This window comes from Citrus clementina, unplaced genomic scaffold (assembly GCF_000493195.1).
Source record: "Citrus clementina cultivar Clemenules unplaced genomic scaffold, Citrus_clementina_v1.0 scaffold_7, whole genome shotgun sequence".
NCBI classification, from domain to species: Eukaryota; Viridiplantae; Streptophyta; class Magnoliopsida; order Sapindales; family Rutaceae; genus Citrus; species Citrus x clementina.
Genome location: NW_006262075.1, coordinates 870,644 through 889,862, shown reverse-complemented (window position 1 = coordinate 889,862; position 19,219 = coordinate 870,644). Strand labels below are relative to the sequence as shown.

The 19,219-nt window shown below is 37.3% G+C and overlaps 4 protein-coding genes across 6 annotated transcripts; 2 read left to right on the top strand and 2 right to left on the bottom strand.

The window, feature by feature from the left end:
* Positions 1-637: 637 nt before the first annotated feature.
* On the bottom strand, positions 638-3,396 carry LOC18035912 (protein NUCLEAR FUSION DEFECTIVE 4). The gene is made up of 3 exons (XM_006425380.2): positions 2,358-3,396; positions 1,455-2,281; positions 638-1,330 (listed from the first exon to the last, which is right to left on the bottom strand). The coding sequence occupies exons 1-3, from the start codon at positions 2,685-2,687 to the stop codon at positions 847-849; spliced, it is 1,641 nt and encodes a 546-aa protein (XP_006425443.1). The 5' UTR covers positions 2,688-3,396; the 3' UTR covers positions 638-846.
* Positions 3,397-4,129: 733 nt separating this feature from the next.
* LOC18037228 (probable 28S rRNA (cytosine-C(5))-methyltransferase) lies at positions 4,130-7,992 on the bottom strand. Of its 3 annotated transcripts, XM_006425379.2 has the most exons (9): positions 7,624-7,990; positions 7,376-7,520; positions 7,123-7,213; positions 6,443-6,640; positions 6,076-6,314; positions 5,787-5,918; positions 4,931-4,998; positions 4,774-4,835; positions 4,130-4,459 (listed from the first exon to the last, which is right to left on the bottom strand). In XM_006425379.2, the coding sequence occupies exons 1-9, from the start codon at positions 7,734-7,736 to the stop codon at positions 4,326-4,328; spliced, it is 1,182 nt and encodes a 393-aa protein (XP_006425442.1). In that variant the 5' UTR covers positions 7,737-7,990; the 3' UTR covers positions 4,130-4,325. The 3 variants fall into 3 exon arrangements, 1 of the variants encoding a protein (XP_006425442.1); XR_002904681.1 differs by lacking the exons at positions 4,130-4,459; positions 4,774-4,835 and adding an exon at positions 5,457-5,568 and having other exon boundaries at positions 4,913-4,998; positions 7,624-7,992; XR_002904680.1 differs by lacking the exons at positions 4,130-4,459; positions 4,774-4,835 and adding an exon at positions 5,443-5,568 and having other exon boundaries at positions 4,948-4,998; positions 7,624-7,992.
* An 81-nt stretch (positions 7,993-8,073) lies between these two features.
* LOC18036182 lies at positions 8,074-13,879 on the top strand. Its single transcript, XM_006425371.2, has 10 exons — positions 8,074-8,420; positions 8,529-8,759; positions 8,874-9,272; positions 9,574-9,671; positions 11,469-11,573; positions 12,651-12,814; positions 12,927-13,006; positions 13,120-13,190; positions 13,326-13,379; positions 13,508-13,879. The coding sequence occupies exons 1-10, from the start codon at positions 8,111-8,113 to the stop codon at positions 13,613-13,615; spliced, it is 1,620 nt and encodes a 539-aa protein (XP_006425434.2). The 5' UTR covers positions 8,074-8,110; the 3' UTR covers positions 13,616-13,879.
* A 75-nt stretch (positions 13,880-13,954) lies between these two features.
* On the top strand, positions 13,955-19,030 carry LOC18037777 (MLO-like protein 4). Its single transcript, XM_006425370.2, has 15 exons — positions 13,955-14,507; positions 14,603-14,660; positions 14,774-15,003; positions 15,163-15,279; positions 15,359-15,419; positions 15,556-15,662; positions 16,450-16,524; positions 16,763-16,848; positions 16,979-17,028; positions 17,497-17,537; positions 17,666-17,836; positions 17,938-17,973; positions 18,204-18,271; positions 18,365-18,425; positions 18,554-19,030. The coding sequence occupies exons 1-15, from the start codon at positions 14,379-14,381 to the stop codon at positions 18,884-18,886; spliced, it is 1,623 nt and encodes a 540-aa protein (XP_006425433.1). The 5' UTR covers positions 13,955-14,378; the 3' UTR covers positions 18,887-19,030.
* Positions 19,031-19,219: the final 189 nt, after the last annotated feature.

Here is a 19,219-nt window from a genome sequence, read left to right as displayed (position 1 = left end):
TCAGGTTCATTCCCTGCTTTCAGCATTCCAGATAAAAATAAAATACGACATGAACTGCATTGGAGAAAACAAAATGATTTTAAGGTTCAGTAACGAGGAGTTGAATAAGTGGCCGTGGTTGAGTGTCCATCAAGAGTAATTTCGAGTTTTCCTACATCACAAAAAGGATCAGTCGAGCTAACGAACACTATTATAATTGTTTGTAAGACTTACAGAAAGAAAAGAGACATTATAAGAGAAGCCAGAGTTGTGCCGAAATCGAGCAACAATTACGGACAAGACAAGCAGGAGAAGAACTCAACTCTCCGTGTCTTTGGTTATTGATTGTATTGTAGGGCTGTATTTGTTTACAAAGTTTTGGTCGAAATTGAATTAATAATATAGTTTAAACTAATGGAATCGCAAAACTTTGGTGATGAGTATTCTACATTTGGCCTCCAATCAGCATCTCAAGAAACTCCTGTTTTGTTAGGTCGGAGGCAAATGACAATGGGTAAAGTTCCTATCTTTATCTGTTTCAATTGACATGTTAACATGCTACTGCTTTATGTTTCTGTAATCTAGTGGTGAACCGCTTTGGATTTTGTGATTGGATTGTTTGATTGCTTCCATTATCATACAAATTGCTGTGAGAAAAGAATGGCCCCTCATAATTTTATTGTAATATCATTAATTTGATGATACGAGACCTTGTCAAAATTTCACTAACTTTTTTTTCTTTTAATGGACAATTGATTACAATATCTACAGTGATGATGAATTATGCAGATGAAGGCAGCAATTAATCACATTGCTTTGAATTGGGTATGCTTCGATCCAGCTCCAAAACATTTTAACCGATACTTCTCAGCTTTTTATTGAAGTTGAATCCTCTGTTTCGCTAATGAATTTCTTTTCCACTTTGCTCTTAGAATAAATATTCTTTGTTCTAACAGCAAGCAAAATGTCTAATCCAAATCCAAGCATGCATGCCACGGCCATGATCACAAACACGAGAAAATAACAATGAGCTCCAACACAAGTGTTGCTTCCATCAACTGAGATAGTGGCTTGAGCATCATACAGATAGCCAGCAAGGAGACCAGAGAAGAGAAATGAACCCAGGGGAAGGTTGAGAATCAGGATATTGTATAGAAGGCCATAATATTTGACACCAAATAGTTCAGAAGCCACAGGTACTGTTATTGTCAGTCGGACACCATAGCATATCCCTACCAAAATTGAACCAATATGCAGAGATCCTGGCAAGGCCATGGCCATTATGATGTATCCAAGAGCCATTAGAATTTGAGAAGCTGCATTCCAGACAGGCCTTGGTGTCCCACATTTCCTGCACGTCACAGTGGGTCATAACTCTTAAGGTAATGCTCAGTAAAATCAGTCATTTACCATGAAAAAGAAAATGAAATACTTGAATTGTTTTTGACCGAGAGCTGGTGAGAAAGCAGACGTACCAAATGTAATATTCTGACAGCAAGCCAGAAACAATGCGTCCAAAGAAACCCCATATGCTCATGAGTGACACAAAGATGGATGCATCATTGAAGCCAAGTGCCAGCCCCATCTGTCCCATGTTGTTCATCACACACATTCCTGTGCCCACGCCACAAAGAAAAGATGCAAACAGAATCCAGAAATCATATGTCTGTAACATTTGCACAACTGTGTGCTCCTCCCCAATTATTGGTTTTCTGTTTCTTTCAGCATCCTCCGCTTTAACAATAGCTGTTACTATTTCTTGCTTCTCTGTTGAAGATTTTTGAGGGGCAAGCAATGGTTCTCTGCTTGGTTGCTCAATGTCTGAGTTGGATTTTGACTTAAACAGAACAACGTATAAAGGAACAGCCAATGGTAAAGCCAGAAGGAAAATGAGTCCTACCGCAAAATATAAAGAGAGCACGTGGCCATGATTTCCAGTGATGTCAAAGACCAACAAATAGACAGCTACGGCAATAGCGAGAACATTGAAAATATGAAAGAATTCAGTTTCTTGTCTATCTTCTACAGGTCCTGAAGCCGGTTGGTTTTCATGCAAGAAGAGCACTGCAGTGAGGCAAATTACTGCTGGGACAATTGCAAGGATGAGGAGAAATGCTGACGGTTTGGAGGAGAAAAGAGCTGTGCAAATATCTGTAAAGATTGCTGTGCTGAGACCCACATAACCCTTGAGGATACCTGACACGGGGCCTCGATTTTTTGGAAAGTTACGCATGCAAGTTACTAGTACTGCTGTGTTCATCCATGTTGTGCTGTTGCCTCCCATGCAAAGAAAAATGCACATCTGCAAGAGCAGCTAGTTAAAATTTTATTCTAAAGCTAGTTTATATAATGGACAAGGTCCTAAAATGGTTGCTTACCAGCCAGTAAGGAAGAGGATGGATTTTCTCACTTACAACAAGCCATTGAACTCCATATCCTATTAATCCTTCAAGTGAGCCAATAATGAGGATAGTAGAAGTTGGCAAACGGTCAGAAGCAAGACCCGAGAGAAGGCCAAAAGCCTTGCCAACATCTTTAGCAACTGAAAGGTTGTTGAGCTGCAACTGAGTAAGAGCCATGAGAGATTTCAGCGCATCTGAGTAGTTGGAAAAAGTGTAGTTGTTGCCACAGGTTGCCTGAACCCAAATGGCTGTGACAAATCCTAACCACTTAGCGGCAGGCAAAGTTGGAAAGGAGAATGGACCCATACTATGAACTAACTAAGGAGGAGATAGGAAGAGAACAACAGAGAATTCGAATTGCTTGCTTTGAGTTTTTGGTCAGTGCAGAAACTGTAAGCTATTTATAAGGTTTGTATTGCGTGGATTATGAATTGTGGTGCTTCTAAAGTTTAAGTAATAATTTGCTCGGACCATGGTTTCAAAATACCAGTCACTTTGTACTACAGAAACTAGGATCAAGGAAGTTATCTGAATATAATATATCTAGAGACACATTTAAAAAGAAGAAGAAAAAACCAAGTTGGGTCGTCCGGGGACCCCATGAAGAAGTTGAAAATATCTCGACATAAACCAAATCCATAAGGACGGGTTACAAGTTATGTTACAGACGTTACTTTTTAAATACCAAGGTTAACTAGATAACCGGACATTATATGTGTGTTAGATCAAGTGGGTGATCCAAGTTGTAAGAGAAAAGAATAAACAATCTTAGATGTCAAAATCCACACGAGCAGACGATAATGAAGAAAATGTTGGCAGCTTTGAGCTACAGGGGTTGCAGCCTCCAAAACTGAGTGAACCCCGGGATTATTTTGGCGGCTATGGCCAATCCTCTATCTTATGTCTACTGTCTAGTAGAGCCGTACGGGACGAAATAATGGGCATAAACTCAAAAAAAGGTTTATATCAGGAAGACAAACTATAATGCTAGTCTGATAAATAGGGCATTCATCCCAAGTTGGACTTCTGAGGACTGCGCCTAGAAATATCATATCAATCATTGATATCAATAATAAGCCAAAGAATGCCATTGGTATATACTTCTAATTTCAATTACTTAGAAAACTGATCAGTTGCCGGTGGCATGCATTACTGCAGCCCCGAACACTACGGGCACACTCAAAAGTCCAGAGACAATCTGCCGGAAGCAATTCCCCTCCACATATGTCTGGGATGGGATTTTATGTATCAGCTATCTAGTTGTTCCTGAATCTACGAATGCTGCTATTACAGTATCAATAACCAATGTGCCATGAACATAGCTGTAGGAGAAATCTTTCATGTAATGTCCTCGCTTGAAATCTAGCAGAGAGTCTGATCCTTTTTTCATGCCCATATAGCCATAAACTTTGAAGCATATACACCCAACGATGTACTCCGTAAATCACGTTCAGGTCTGGTGTCTGCTTGCGGAGAGATATTTATTCAACTTATAGAACTACACATTATCTCACGACGACGGATTTATTGTTTCCAGAACAACTCAAATTTACATCTTTATTCAATTTCTGGCCGAGGCAAAATCATATACAGGAAGAGTTAAAAAGAAGGCAATACAAGAAGCAAGTAAAACGCCCCCACCATAGCAATTGAAGTTGATTGGCATGCATAAACAATGCAAATGAGTATTGCAACTATGGTCATGTCAAAACTATTTAAAAGAAATCAATTTTTAGAAAATAATGGGAAAAAAATAAATATCAAATATTAAGATTAATACCAAGAAGTATTGTGACTATGGTCAAAGCAACAAAAAAATCTCAGTCAGTCACATCCATCGACCGTTTAACTAAGCAACAAATATAACTAAGCAACAAATGTGCAGTATATGAATAATGAACCCAGATCATAAAACCATTCTTCTACGAAGACATTCAAGAAAAATCAGATGGCCAATTTTGTGAATTTTGCTACAAAAAGTCCACTGGTTTTTGATGTCAAGGGGTCAAAACGCAGGGTCTTTGGTATCCTCCCGCTCTTACAAGGCCAATTTTTGGCAACATCTATCTCCTGCAACTCTGCAAGAAAAAAATTGTTGCTATAACTACCAACAGAAGAGATGTGAAGTCAGGTTCTGTTTATTATAATCAAATGTTTCCTAGAACAGTGGCTGAAAAGTAAATAATTTATTGATAAGAGGTGATATGTCTCGTGAAAGAAGTAACATTTATTGCTTAACAATCACAGCAGTTTATCAACATTTTTTTTCCTGCTCAGAAACATAATAAGTATATTAGCTGTAAAACTGCAGGTTATGAACTTGCAGTGCAACGCAACCAATAATTACTTCTGAGAAAGTAATCATTAGACTTCAAAACATAGAGAATCTTACCAGCAGAGGCATTGTCCTTGAGAAACTGCTCCACCACATCTTCATTCTGAGCAGCTGTCAGGCTAATCAATGGAGAAAGATAGAAATACGAAAACATAGAATGCAAATAATTTTGTGTGCTTGTGTTGTGAGCCATCGAACATGATAACAAATATACCTGCAAGTGCTGTAGACAAGCAGGCCCCCAACTTTTAGAAGTCTAAATCCATTAGTAAGAAGTTTTAACTGCAACCAGAGATAAATACTTTCAATATATTAGAAAGATCAAGCGAACCTCTTCCAAATATAAAAGGCCTTGTATGCAAATTTACTACGGAATAACTCAAATTGGAAAAGGATAAAACGTTGCTTCATCATCATTTCAGCAAATTAAACAGATTATATGTGTAGGAACGCAAGTTAAACTCAGCTGAACTTAAACAGGAACCATCGGATGAAAGCAAGGAAACAGTTACAGCTCCGAATTATCTTCCACGCTTAGGTCATTCTACCCATAAAATTCAAGAAAATACATTTTTCATCTTGTTTTCAGTCTTCAGCAAATTTTTTATTACTAAAATTTTCTTTCCAACAAACCCAAAAATTATACCGTCCAATATCCAGTAATGCTCAAATGTAAACTGCTTTAGTTTCTAGCCAGTTATGAGATCAAGTTGCTACATGGCCCACCTTTTTCATTTTACCTCTTTTGTTTTCGCCGGATATACTAAGGTCCTTTAGGAGATCTATCAGTGTCAAATGTTCTCTTCAGTATTCCATTTGTAGCAAAATCATCAACAATTTCAGACAATCAAGCTACAAATCAAATGGAGGCGATAAGAGCCCATGTTGACCCATATGTCAAAAAAATATCTTCTAAACTCTCTAAAACTCTAATATAAACTAGAATTCAAACTCAAAAGGGAGAAAGAGGAGGAAATCCTTAAAACGGAGAAAGAAAGAGAGTGGAGAGAGCAGGTCCAATAAAACTGGACCGATTACTGCTGGTATAGTGGAAAACTGAATCAAGTTACCTGAAGATTTGTAACACTATCAGTTCTCTCTGGATCCAGCACACGACGTTGAAGAGTTGTCCAGCCCCAATTCTCAAATTTCTGGATATGCTTAATTGATCCATCATGAGTGCACTCTGCATCTACAAGGACCTAAAATACATTTGAACTACTTAGTTGCATTGATGAGTGAAAAAATTTCTGACTCGGCAAGTGGTGCCATTCTAAAAACAAAATAAAATTGCCTTAACTATTCAGGGCTCTTCATTTAACAAAAAAGATAAACGAACAAGTAAAAATGCAACTTCACCTTGTCATAACCAGAGCTTGAGACTTCACTGTTACAAACACTTTGATATATTTCCTCTTTAGTAAGCCCAACTATACCCGAATGACGCCCATAGAATATAAGTTCAGGATGTTCACTCCTCACTATTGCCTTTGAAGCAGCATTTTCCCTAGCTTTCATTGCTCTTTTTCTTTCTTTCCATGGTATTCTAGAAGTCCACTCCCTAAATGTATCATCCTTCTCTTGCAACACAGAATTACCTGTTTAATTCTAGACAGAATGAAAAGACATCAGAACGATGTTGAGGATTTCATATAGAATTTACAAAAGCTTATGGACCAAAATTATAGGATAAAGTAACAAAACACAGGTTCTATCAGTTCATTACATGATCCAGGATCCAAAAGGAGCCGCAAGGGGGCAAGGGAAAATGTCGTTCCATCGGCAACGAAAAGTCGGCACCTATCACCCAGAGCATATTTCTGCAGCAGTGTTCTACAAGCCGCTAGACGATGCCTTGCAACATCAACTCCAGTTACAGAACCGGAATCACCAATAATGTCCAGTATCATACAAAGTTTAGCACCTAGACATACAAAATTTACGGTTAATGAATAAGTGAGCAATCTGTCAAAAGAGTCAGAGAAAATGACAACTAAAAGACATATAACAAAATCATCCAATGTCCTAACATGACTCCATTTATAGACTATATGTTTCCTGAATCAAGTTGGCAACTATCCAATATTAGATGCCAAAAATATCTCTTCATAGTTCTTAGTTCATATTGGTGTAAAAAGAAATCAAATTCATTTTTTACTTCAATATTCAGATTTGATCAAATTTCCTGTTTCCATGGAACTTAAAAAGGAATATAATCAAATATCGTAGACCATTTAACAATTAAAAGTGAACAAGTATCAGCACTACTACTTTGACCCACAGGTTAAGAAGTTCTCATTGAAGATATCACTTTTCATATCATCAAATTCAATTTCACAACATCACATCAATTAGCAAACAATTGGTGAGAATAACATAACAGAATAAGAATAGAAGATTGCTTACCAGGAGCAGCACAAAGATCAAGAACATGATCTCCTGCTGAGATATTCAATACGGAAACAGCCGCTCCAGAAGCAGCATCAATTCCATATATCTGAAAATGGCATAAAAAATAGAGAACATTCCATGAAAATAACATTTAAAAGATACATTAACATAATTAACGAAGAATTATGAACAACACCACTTCAAGTCATATGATAAGAATGTGCTTTAGAAAAAATAAATTACAAAAGCCACAAATTTGATAAATCACCTTTCCTTGCTTGTATGCCATTGAGGTAGCAATCTTAATATCAGGCGGAAGAGAATAAAATCCACTCAGCCAGACAACTTTTTCTAGCTTACACTTTAACTCCGCTTCAATCTCTTCTAAATCAGCTTCATTCCCAGTTTTCAACCTTCCAGTTAAAAAAAGAAAAAGAAAAAGAAAAATTAGCAGCTTTTTAGATAGGAAAAAACAAAAGTTGCTTACAAGTTTTGTGATAACTGATAGTCTGATACCTTATGTAGCGAGGAGTTGAATCTGCGGCTGAATAAACGGAAGGGTCCAGTCCATTCTCTTTCAGAAAATCAAGGAATGCTTCTGGCAAGGGCAATTTCGAGATTTTCTCCATCAAGCGTACACAGCATTCGATTTCGATTGCACAGCAGGAACGGCCGGCCGAGTCTATACTACAGGAGGAAACCCTGCTGAGAGTTAATAACGCCACCGTATCCCAAGTTCTCTTCTTCAATTCACAGTTTCACACACTCGTATGAATCAAAAGTTAAACGCCAACCTTTGTTTGATGAGGCTCACTCTACGACATCGTTTCAAATATACGTTTGTGATATGATCGTGTGATTTAATGTATTAAATATATGTTTGTAGCATGGCTGTGCTGAAAGGGACAGAGAAACCAAATATCTATGAGAGAGCGAAAAAATTGACAATAAAGGGTATTTTAGATATTTCCTTGAATATGTCCTATTTGTCAAATTATTGAACATGGTGCCGTATTATTACATTTCAACTTCACGGGGATGGGGATGGCGATGGGGTCGTCGATGGCATAAAGGTGCGAACTCCTCTGGTGTTTATTCCCGTGAGGCTCTGGACGCACCGTTCTGTTCATCGGAAATCTGCTCCAACTCGCAAAGAGCAGAAGGAGCAAAGCAAGAGTCAAAGATGAGGGAAAAGTTTCTCATGAAATTTCTTATTATCTACCTCAACCTCTGCTTTGTCGTTTCATTATCCTCTGCAACTCTTGTTTGGAAACCCCTCTCCCTCCACTTCCCTGACCTTCCCGCCAAATTCGGTACACCTTTTCTTTTGTTTCTCGAGAAAAAATGTAGCATATAATTAATTATACGAATTTTACATTTTCATTTTTATTAAAAAGATGAATTTTGTGTTTTCCTGTTAGCTGTTGATGTTAATAGCTCTGGAACATGTGGAGCTCTCCATGTAGCAGATCCTGCGGACGCTTGCTCCCCATTAAGCAACCCCGTTGCGTCTAATGATGCTGACCATATTAACTTCGTTTTAATAGTCAGGGGTCAATGTATTTTTGAGGATAAAATCCGAAACGCTCAAGCTGCAGGATATCGTGCTGCAATTGTTTATAATGACATAGAAAAAGGCAGTTTGGTTTCCAGTGAGTTCAACAATATTTCTTTTCTTTTCTTCTTCTTTTTCTTTTTCTTTTGGAAACCAATTAGCAATTTTAGATTATTAAACTTTTATATTTTATGCTGTCACTTGTGCTTAGTGACGGCAAGTCATGAAGGTGTAAAGGTGCATGCGATATTTGTTTCTTTGGAAACTGGTGTGTATTTGAAGGAGCATGGTCGAGGTGAAACTGGGGAATGCTGCATTTTTCCAGAATCTAATAGAGGAAGCTGGAGTGTGTTGATGGTATCTGTCTTCTCACTTATTGTGGTCTTTGCATTATTTGCCGTAGCCTTTATTACTCCCAGGCCCTGGAGGCCTTGGCCAGGACAGAATCAGCCGCAACCTAGAAGGTTAGATTCCAAGGTAGTGGAAGCACTTCCTTGCTTTTTGTTCAGCTCTGCTAGTTCAAGTCAGTGTCATGGTGGAGAAACTTGTGCCATTTGCCTTGAGGATTACCAAGATGGGGAAAAACTCAAAGTTCTTTCCTGCAAACATGGTAGGTTCTTGCTCTTGCTGGTATTATTTTAACCTTTTCACCCTATAGTTGAATTTATTAGAAGATCTTCTTTGATTTATGTAAAGTAATTGTGTAACTTTAGTTTAGATGGAAACTTATTTGACTCGATGCATAAATCAACTGCCTTCATCTTTTTCTGTTGGTTGCATGTTGTAATTTCAGGAGGAGATAATAATTAGCACGGTCACATGTATTTAGATTTGCACCTTGATTAGTAGGTGAACTTTGATTGACATTATTTCCACTACTGCTGATTATTTTTCTCGAAAGCTACTTGCAGAGTTTCATGCAAGCTGCGTGGACTCATGGCTGACTAAATGGGGGACGTTCTGCCCTGTATGCAAGCATGATATGAGAAATAATAGTGAAAGTAATGAGGTGGGTGTGTGAGGCCATCCTTTGTTTTCATTGTCTTCTGTACCAAAGTTATGAACTTTGGCTAATCATATTCCAAGAATCAGAATTGCCTGTCTTGATATGGGTGAGTTGGCCACCTTGTTTTTCACACTTTATGGAGCATTTTTATGTCTGACTTCTCTATCTCAAGTAATGGGCTCACCTTGTATATTCTATCTATTTGGACTTTAATGTTCGGGCATACAGCTAAACTAAGATGTTTATTTAGTCATGTACTTTATTTGCAGGAGCTACTTGTCTTTTGTTCTCTATGCTAATTTAGAAATCTCAAATGCAAAATATAGAGGCTCTTTTGTTGATTGGATGAAGAAGAACAGTTTGTATATGCCATCATTTTATGAATTTAGAGGGTTAGTTTTAGAGTCTAGGCATGATTCCAAATGCTGCTCAATCCTCGCAGTGCCTTTCTTTAAAGTATTTTCTCTGAACTTGATTATGCTTGTAATTTGCACAAGTCAAATTCCTCAAGTATGTGCATTCGCTTGTTGGATGGTTGGCATCAATTTCGAATAAATGTATATAGGTAGCTGTAAACCAAGAATCTGTTAGGAACTGTGTGAGTTTTAATTCAAATAAAATCATTTGGTATGAGACTTGCTTTGAGACTATAGAATTAGGTGGTATATTTGACCATATGAATCTTTTAACAGCAGTCTGTGACCTTTTTTCTCCTTATAGTTTCCCTTCAACTTATGTCTTCTTGGCTGTAAACAAGGAACATCAACTTTAATGCCAGCCTTTTCCTACTTGTTGTTTCCTGCAAATTAATTTCTTATTGTGTGTAAACCAAGAATGTCAAACTCTTTCCACCTTGTAGTTTGTGTTAAATTTATGTCTACTTGACTATAAACCAAAAATGTCAACCTTCTTCCATCTTGTAGTTTCTTGTCAATTTATGTTTTGTGTCTGTTATATAAGAATAAGATGGTGTCATAATAATTGAACTTTTCAACTTGGTTTCATATTGTCTGCAATCTACTTCGTCTAGTTTTCATATTCTGGTAAAGCTAGCCATCCTTGGTACAAATGTGTTTAGGTGGCCTGTAGGAGCAGGACCAATACTTGATATTATGGCACGGGAAGTGCAGTAACCCCGGTAGCTGTCATAATATCAAGTTCTCCTCCTGATACTAGACTGAAAGCAATAAGTTTCTAGACAATAGGCGATTACATTTAGCTTTTTAGTAGGTTGTCCAGTTGGGCAAATGCATTCTGTTCTATACTATGTCACAGATTTCATCACTAGTTTTTATGTCACGTAGCATATTTGGTTTTTTTTTTATGGAGTCGCTTATGTTTTTATTGTAGGTCAAGAGAGGAAACTAGGCCTTAAAATCAGTGGATTGAGATGATAATTTGGCTAGCATTTGGAATCAGGTTTGTCGCTAGCTTTTCTTCTGTAGACCAGGAACTTGCGGTTTGCTTTTGCTTTTAAATGTGGAATGGGGGCAAGTTTATATATTTGTTTAGAAAATAAAGCATTGTTATTCAAAAAATAAAATAAAGCAATGTGTTTGAACTTTTTAATTCTCTACCCATGCCAAGGAGTGTCTATATACTGAGGTTTGGTGATTTCTTTGGGCTGCTGATGCAGTTGGAAGTGAAAATAAAATTGATGTATAGCAGGATTTAAATATTCTAATGCTGCAAAATTTTTAACTAAATGTTTACAATGCATGGTTGCTTACGGCCTGGTCTATTAATGGGTCCATCTCTTCAGCTGACTCTTGTTTTTCCTTGTTGTTTTTACTGTTTCAGGGTAGTTTTCATGTTGTGGGGATGTCATTTGAACTTCATGGAATTTTTAACTTTCCCTCAACCTATCCAGAGTCTTGGAGATTAATTGTGTGTGCATATGGTGTTTGACAGCAATTATTCTGAAAATTGCAGTAGGTGTTATTTCAATAGAGCTTCTTTGCATCTGCAGCCACCTGGGAGGAGCTGTAGGTATCTTGATATCTTCCTCGAGTTCCTCATGGAAGTTTGGCATAATAGTGCTATCGGGTCCGCATAGATGTTTCGCCTGCCTAATCCAGGGGTTGTGCGTAAATAGTGTTTGATTATTTAAAACCATGTGTTGTGCGTAAATAATTTGTTGTTAATTGGTGTATTCACCAAGATTTGGCTGTATCTGCGTACTGTACATCAGAATTCTCACTAATGGAAGCTTAAGTGCTTAACCAATTTGTACCTGGACTGGGGCTTGATATGATGAATTATGTATGACCCCCATCCTCTATATTTGCTTAAGTGGGTCTCAGCTATAACCAACCTTAACCCACCGGGCTGACTCTGTGGGTCTACTCTAAAGTTGGCGGTGCAGCTACTAGCCTCAGTTTTAATGCGAATTTGCCTATTTGCCATGGTTGGTTCTTCGCTGGGTAGGTAGGCCAGTTGATTGGAATTTTCCTCACGTGACAAAAGCATGGAACGTTGGTTGAAACTTACCACCAAAACGTTCAAAAACTTTGTTTTCATATCACGTCATTGGAGACCCCTTCGGTTTAACTGTACCTAAATCCATCCATGTCCTTATCTATTCATCAATAATGTTCATACTGGCCGCGACTTGCAGTCTTTTTTAATGTGATTAACAATTTTTTAAATACTTTAATAGTAATCCCACAGAAATGTAAAGTGAATAAAAGAAGCATCCGAACAGCTGCAGCAGCAATCAGCGAGCGAGTTAGCGCCACAGCACACTTTTTTTCTAACTTCATCTGGTTTTCCCGGCAAAACAAGCAACTGCTTTACTGCTGCGCCACCAGATCCCAACACTAAATAAGGCTCTATATATACAAGCCCATAAGTTCTTCTTCATGGATTCTACTGGAAAAAGGTCACTCACTCACTCACTTCTCTCTAATTTTAATTTCGTTCACGTTAATATATTAATATCGGAACATACCTTCAGCCTTCAGGGATATTCAAATATAACTTTGTAAGTTTGATATGGGTGTTTCCCGCAATTGGGTCACGTTTTTGCGTGGATTGTTTCTCCTCCTCCTTATCTGTCGTAGCTCTGGAGCTGAAGTTATTACAGTTGATGTTCGAGCTGCTAAGAATCTGCTTGAATCTGGTGGGTACGGCTATCTGGATGTGAGGTACGCAGTTTCAATTCAACTACTGGCTTTCTATTTCCTAATTCTGATACTTGTAATTTCTTTTATTTTTTAATCTTTATTTCGTAACTTTGGGCTTGTCTTAAAATACTAGGACGGCAGAAGAATTCGAGGAAGGTCATGTGGATGCAGCAAAAATCTTCAACATTCCTTACATGTTCAACACTCCAGAAGGTATATAACGATTATTTTATTTTATTTTTTTTTAAATTCAACTTCTAATAACCATGAGCCATTTCCTTTTTAATACTTCAGTTATGAAAAAATAATTTGGTTTTTCCTTATAGGTAGAGTAAAAAATCCAGATTTCTTGAAGAAGGTTAGATCTCTTTGCAAGGAGGAGGATCGTCTTGTAGTGGTAATTAATTGATCATGTTCATAAATCAGTTGTCGAAAAATTAATTTTTGTCTTAACACACACACACACACACACACACACACACACACATATATCATCCAGTTTTGATTTGGTGTTAGTAATTAATCTGTACAGGGCTGTCAAAGCGGAGCTAGATCTCTTCATGCGACGGCTGATCTTCTTGGCGCTGTAAGTTTTCGTCTTCGCTTTCAATTTTCACTCGCTAAGGAAGCTACTAATTAGCTGAAATTAGAGTAAAGATGAGGGAGCGAGGAAATTTAACGGTCTCTGTACAATTGACAAAATGATCGCTGCAGGGCTTTAAGCATGTAAGCAACTTTGGAGGTGGGCATATGGCTTGGGTTCAGAACGGATTAAAGGTGAAGGCGCATGAAAAGCCAGCAGATCATCGATCTGACCTCTGATTAATCATGACTTGCCATTATTATCACCATGTATTACGCACAGTAGTAATGTCCAGAAAACGAACTTGTGGTGGCGCCGTCGTATTTAGTAATTTGTACAATATTTTTATTTTTGTTCGTTTGTTGCAGAAAATGATGGGAATTTGATTAAAGTTATGCTATTTGTTTTTCTTTTTAATATATATGCACATTTATGGATATGGCTGGTGAGCTAAAATTGTAGTCACACAGATTAAAAAGTGAAAATGGTCCGTCGATTGAATATTTCTCGTTCACTGCATGGAAAGATACCCCATAAAGTCTTTATTATATTAATAATTTTAATTAAAATACAGTCCAACAACTTTGGTAATGCCGCAAAATGGCATGCGTCTGAGTGGATTCATAAATCACAATTTCTTTTTTCACGAGACAAAAATTAGAAGACAGAAACACGTTGTTGACTGTCCCAAAACGTGAAATCAGCAAAAGTCCTAACTGGCGAAGATCTTGTTTACCGGGCCCATTGTGCTCAACTGCTTTGGAAGTTATGTGTTGTAACAACTCATGCGTGTCCTCGTGAATTAGCGCAACAAAAGCCCACCATCACAATGACTGCCATTAATGGCCTGAAATACTTTGTTCATAAATCAGACTCAGTCAAAAGAAAAAGAGTTATTTTATTTTATTGGGTATGCGTTTTTAAGGTCCCTGGTTGGTTGTAGACATTGAATGTTATGCTTATGCCCAGAAGCTCAAGTTCTCACTGTCTTTTGGTGGAGAAATGAAGAAAGAAACAGTAAGAGAAGGAGCTTCATTAGCTGACACCCCTACTTGGGCTGTTGCTACTGTCATCACTGTTATGATCATTTTTGGGTTCTTTGTTCATACTTGTTTGAAACATTTTGGCAAGGTAAAACTGACAGTTTTTTTCTTCTAATTTCTTTAACTGTTTCCTTCATTACATGCTGTCTTTATTTGATGGAATGCGAATGTTTGTTTCGATAGTGGTTGGAAAAGACTAAGAGAAAATCTTTGCTTGCTGCTCTTGAGAAGATCAAAGATGGTAAGAGAATTTAATCTTTAGCTATGGATTTGTTCAATCAATATATTGACGCATACGTAATTGTGATGTTCACTTCTGATCCCATGAAATGTTGGTTATTTAAATATATGCAGAGATGATGCTCTTTGGTGTTTTGTCTTTGTTGATGGGGCATTGGATTGTATTTGTGGCCAAAATTTGTGTCAAATCATCAGCCCTGAGCAGCAGATTCTATCCATGTGCGTCCAAGGCTGACTTCACATCAGTAGCTCACACTCTTGTTTCAAGATCAAATTTTTTGAATTCCTCACTTGATAGAGAGCAAGTGCAAACCAGGCACGGGTCGAGCTATTACTGTCCTGAGGTATCCGTTCATGACAGTGAAGTTCATATTACTACTGTAACCTTCAATGCTTTCCCAGTTAAATGTATTAAGTGATGCCGGTCATTATTCATTTTTCTAAACCCTTTTGCTGTTTACTATATCTATACGGACTTTCTTGAAATATTTATTTTTTTGCAGGGCCAAGAATCTTTTGCTTCACATGAAAGTCTTGAGCAGCTTCATCGTTTTATATTCGTCCTCGGTGTTACGCATGTTTCTTACAGCTTTGTTGCCATTGCCTTGGCCATGATTAAGGTCGGAGCACTTCTGCATTGTCAATGTGCTTTTTAGAGCTTAATATTTTCCAAGATGTCTCATCGTTTTATATTTGCAGATCTATAGCTGGAGAACATGGGAAAACCAAGCTATAACCATGGCTATTCAGATTGAACAAGGTGCAAATTTTTCAAGCCAATTAATGAACGTTTTGTCTGTGTATTTTTAGCTATTTTGTCCTGTCTGTTGCTTTTTGTCATGCTAGATGCTCTCAAAGGACAAGTTTTCCTTTTTGCAATAATATCTTAAATCTAGAGTCTTCGGAAGCTGCATCAAGCAACAGGAAGATGAAGCGACTATCCACCTTTATCTTTCACCGCACATCCCATCCATGGAGCCAGCACAAAGTTCTGGTTTGGCTGGTATTCTTACATGCTCGAAATCATATACTTTTCTTCTGGTTCATGAGCTATGTGGTGATATTTCTTATTATCATGCTTGAGAAACAGTTTCTTAAGCATTAATTTAATTAATTTACCCGAACTAGATAAATCTTGCTGAACCAATATTTGTTAGACGAACCTAGTTGCTCAAATCAGCCATTGGCTGAATATAATTGAATTTCAAAAAAGACAAATTGCTCAAAAGTTGCTTGGGTTATATCTTATAGTAGAGTTACCCCATAATATATAGATGGAAAAAAAAAAAAATTATTTACGCGTGTACTTGGTGCATATGTGTGTTTGTGAAGAAGGGGGCTAATGGATATAAAGACCAGAGGAGGACTCAGAAGTTCTATTCAAATTAGACGTTAAGGACCTTTGTGATGTCTTTGTTGGGGCATTACTGAAGTTGTTGATGTTCAAGTTAAAAGTCTGTTCTCAAATGACTTGATTAAATGATCAGTCTTTCATTTTACATCATTTTTTTGAACTGTTAAATACAATGTTTGGTAGTTCAGGATATTGATCATGCATTGAGTGGAAAAATATATGTTTCATTGGGAAAACCTATAACATCAGAGCACTAAATCCCCGTCACCTGATGACCTGAATGTATGGGGCATTAAATCCTTAAATCCCATAGATACCAAAACTATAAGCAGGGCTTGATTCTTGCAACCACTAATTTCAGTTGTAATCCTTCACTGTTATTCTATTCTGTTAGTTGCATGACTATGGGCCAACGACTCCAATTGTAAATTTGCAGCTTTGCTTCAGTCGGCAATTTTGGAGTTCTATAAATCGAGCTGATTACATGGCTCTGCGCTTGGGCTTCATCACTGTAAGTTTTATCAGGTTTTAGTGAGGGTATTGCTGTTGAACCATGTAGATGACATGAGGAAATTTTTTAATTTTGAAGAGTGAATAGTCTGCTTGCCTTCATTTGCTTCATTTGTTTTTGTTTTTCCTTCGTCTTCAGTCGTCGTCTTGCAAATAAATATGTCTGAGAAGACAAGTAATTTGAATAGCCAATAACTGTCTCACTCCTGTCTTTTATATTTGTGTTCCTGGATTTGTAGACTCATCAGCTTCCTTTGACATATGATTTCCATAAGTATATGCATCGAAGCATGGAGGAAGAATTCCGTGATATTGTTGGCATTAGGTAATACTTATTACTCTGCTTTGCATGCCTGTTCTCTTTTCTTCCTTCTTTTTCTAAATTCATTCTCTCTAGTTTGGTATTTTTTTTTTAATTAAATCAATTTGATTGATTTCTGAGGCTTCTTTTGCAGTATACCACTCTGGATTTATGCCATTGGTTGCACTCTTCTGAATTTCCACGGTAGTTTTCCGTGTTTTGAAAAGCTAATAACTGATGAGCAAACCCCGTTCACTGTGAATTGCATGTCATTATTTTCTAGTGTCATATCTGTGGGAAGTAGGCCGCTTGAATGAATTTTCATTTGAAATATATGGTCGTCCAAAAGAAATTTAGTAATGTTCAACAAAGCTTTTGGATGTCCTCAAGAACAGAACAGAAAAATTATACGTAGTTTTGCAGTATCAGTTTCTCATTCAATCAAATAGTACAATTGCAAAATTTTGCTTGTAAGCGTTTGCATTGTCCGACTAAATCATGTAATGGCTCAATTCTCATAGCTGCAATTTAGAGAGTAGCATGTAAGCATATACATTGATTCAGTTTTCTTAAGATATCTTTGCATCTTTTTGGCATGGAATTAATTTGTGAGGTTTTCCCCCTTTATTCCTAAACTAATTTTAGAGTTTGGATTCTGTGATTTTCATGTAGGAACTAATACTTACCTTTGGCTTTCATTCATTCCAGCCATTGTAAGTCATCATCATTTCTTCTCTTTTAGCTTTTCCAAAATGTTAATGCCACTCAACTTTGCTAATCTCCCTTGCTCTCTATCTCTTCCTCTGCTGCATTTTCTTATTGTGTTTTATGCACATTGAAGTTAATACTGCTGATTGGTACAAAATTACACCGGGTGGTGGTAAAGTTAGCTGTTGAAATCATGGATAAATGTCCATGGGATGGATATCACCAGTTTAATCTGAGGGATGATCTCTTCTGGTTTGGCAAGCCCAGGCTTCTTTTGCATTTGATACAACTAATATCATTCCAGGTGAGTTAGGCCCCTCTTTATTGCCTTGATATTTTAGTTATGAGTTTGCCCGGTTTTCAGAAAGATTAATTTTTTCTATGGATATGTGCTTGATTTTGCAGAATGCATTAGAAATGGCAACATTCCTTTGGTCCCTGGTAAGGTCTTGGCTGATTTGCTCATTGTAAAATGCCAATCGTTCCAAAAGTAGATGCTTATTTATTTGTTTGAGCTCTCTATAACTTTCTTTATCCTTTGAGGATATTATTTTGTTGGACATTCTAGGAGAAACACATAATTATAACGAACTAGATTTCTCCATCGCTAAAACTAATGCATCTAGCAATGCTTTCATGAAGATGATGGTGATTCTGATTTTTGTTTCCAGTGGGAAATCAAGGAACCTTCTTGTTTCATGGAAAATCGTAGCTTTATTGTTATCCGCTTGACATTTGGGTACATCGTTCTTCCACCTTTTCAATGTTTACGAGCCAAATATTTTGTGGCTTTACCAAGTGATGTTAATTTGTTGCTCAATTGTATATGCAGAACTGTGACACAGTGCTGGTGTAGCTTCATCACATTTCCACTCTATGTTATCATTACACAGGTATATTAATTTATTATATATCTAAATACTAAATAGCTTTGCTTTTTCAACCCAGAACGCATATATGTGTCTTATCTCTATATGGCTCTCGATCGATTGCATTTTGTTTGTGGCTTTCGTTGTTGCAGATGGGATCAAGGTTCAAGAGATCTGTAGTTTCTGAAAATGTAAGAGTATCACTAGGAAATTGGAAAAAAAGAGTGCGGGCAAAGCAAAGTGCATCCGTTGGACTCGTTAGTGCAGCATCCAACTCATCCTCAGATTCTTTGGTTGATAACATGAACAAAATGGATGATTTCACATCAGGTGCAGGCAGCATCAGCATGGAAGGAAGCTGCTCAATAGTTAAAGATCCATCGATCCTGAACCAAGACACCTCCGCCCCGGAGCATTCACTTCACTCCAGCCATTCATGTGACACTGACCTTGATGATCATGATGACCTGATTGATGTTGAATAAGATGACATGATGATCTTTAGATGTTCCTTCCTGCAGGGCCATGGATAGTGGCAGAAGAAGTTGCATGTCCACCGGTAGACACTTGAATGGATTGGTTGTATTGTAATAAGAAAAAGGATCCATCGGTTGTTTACTTGGCTTCAACTTTTAGCTCTCGAATTACTTTTCTTCATTAAAAATTTCTAAATCTAACATAATTTTGTAAAAAAGACACAAAATCCGAATGAGAATTTGAGCTCATACTATAATCCGCTGTTATAATATGATATATAGACTGTGTAGAATTAGATGTCCAAAATATAAGGCCTCTTACGCAAGCCATTCCTCGTCTAT

Excerpts from the sequence above, each read along its gene's own strand:
- LOC18036182 (XM_006425371.2), top strand. The coding sequence starts at position 8,111 with ATGGTGCCGTATTATTACATTTCAACTTCACGGGGATGGGGATGGCGA. Across the intron at positions 8,421-8,528 it reads TGACCTTCCCGCCAAATTCG|CTGTTGATGTTAATAGCTCT; the intron begins GTACACCTTTTC and ends TTTTCCTGTTAG. Across the intron at positions 13,191-13,325 it reads AGGAGGATCGTCTTGTAGTG|GGCTGTCAAAGCGGAGCTAG; the intron begins GTAATTAATTGA and ends TAATCTGTACAG.
- LOC18037777 (XM_006425370.2), top strand. The coding sequence starts at position 14,379 with ATGAAGAAAGAAACAGTAAGAGAAGGAGCTTCATTAGCTGACACCCCT. Across the intron at positions 14,661-14,773 it reads TCTTGAGAAGATCAAAGATG|AGATGATGCTCTTTGGTGTT; the intron begins GTAAGAGAATTT and ends AAATATATGCAG. Across the intron at positions 18,272-18,364 it reads GTTATCCGCTTGACATTTGG|AACTGTGACACAGTGCTGGT; the intron begins GTACATCGTTCT and ends TTGTATATGCAG.
- LOC18035912 (XM_006425380.2), bottom strand. The coding sequence starts at position 2,687 with ATGGGTCCATTCTCCTTTCCAACTTTGCCTGCCGCTAAGTGGTTAGGA. Across the intron at positions 2,282-2,357 it reads ATCCTCTTCCTTACTGGCTG|ATGTGCATTTTTCTTTGCAT; the intron begins GTAAGCAACCAT and ends CTGCTCTTGCAG. Across the intron at positions 1,331-1,454 it reads CTGTCAGAATATTACATTTG|GAAATGTGGGACACCAAGGC; the intron begins GTACGTCTGCTT and ends TGTGACGTGCAG.
- LOC18037228 (XM_006425379.2), bottom strand. The coding sequence starts at position 7,736 with ATGGAGAAAATCTCGAAATTGCCCTTGCCAGAAGCATTCCTTGATTTT. Across the intron at positions 6,315-6,442 it reads CCTTTTGGATCCTGGATCAT|GTAATTCTGTGTTGCAAGAG; the intron begins GTAATGAACTGA and ends AGAATTAAACAG. Across the intron at positions 5,919-6,075 it reads CAAGCTCTGGTTATGACAAG|GTCCTTGTAGATGCAGAGTG; the intron begins GTGAAGTTGCAT and ends AATGTATTTTAG.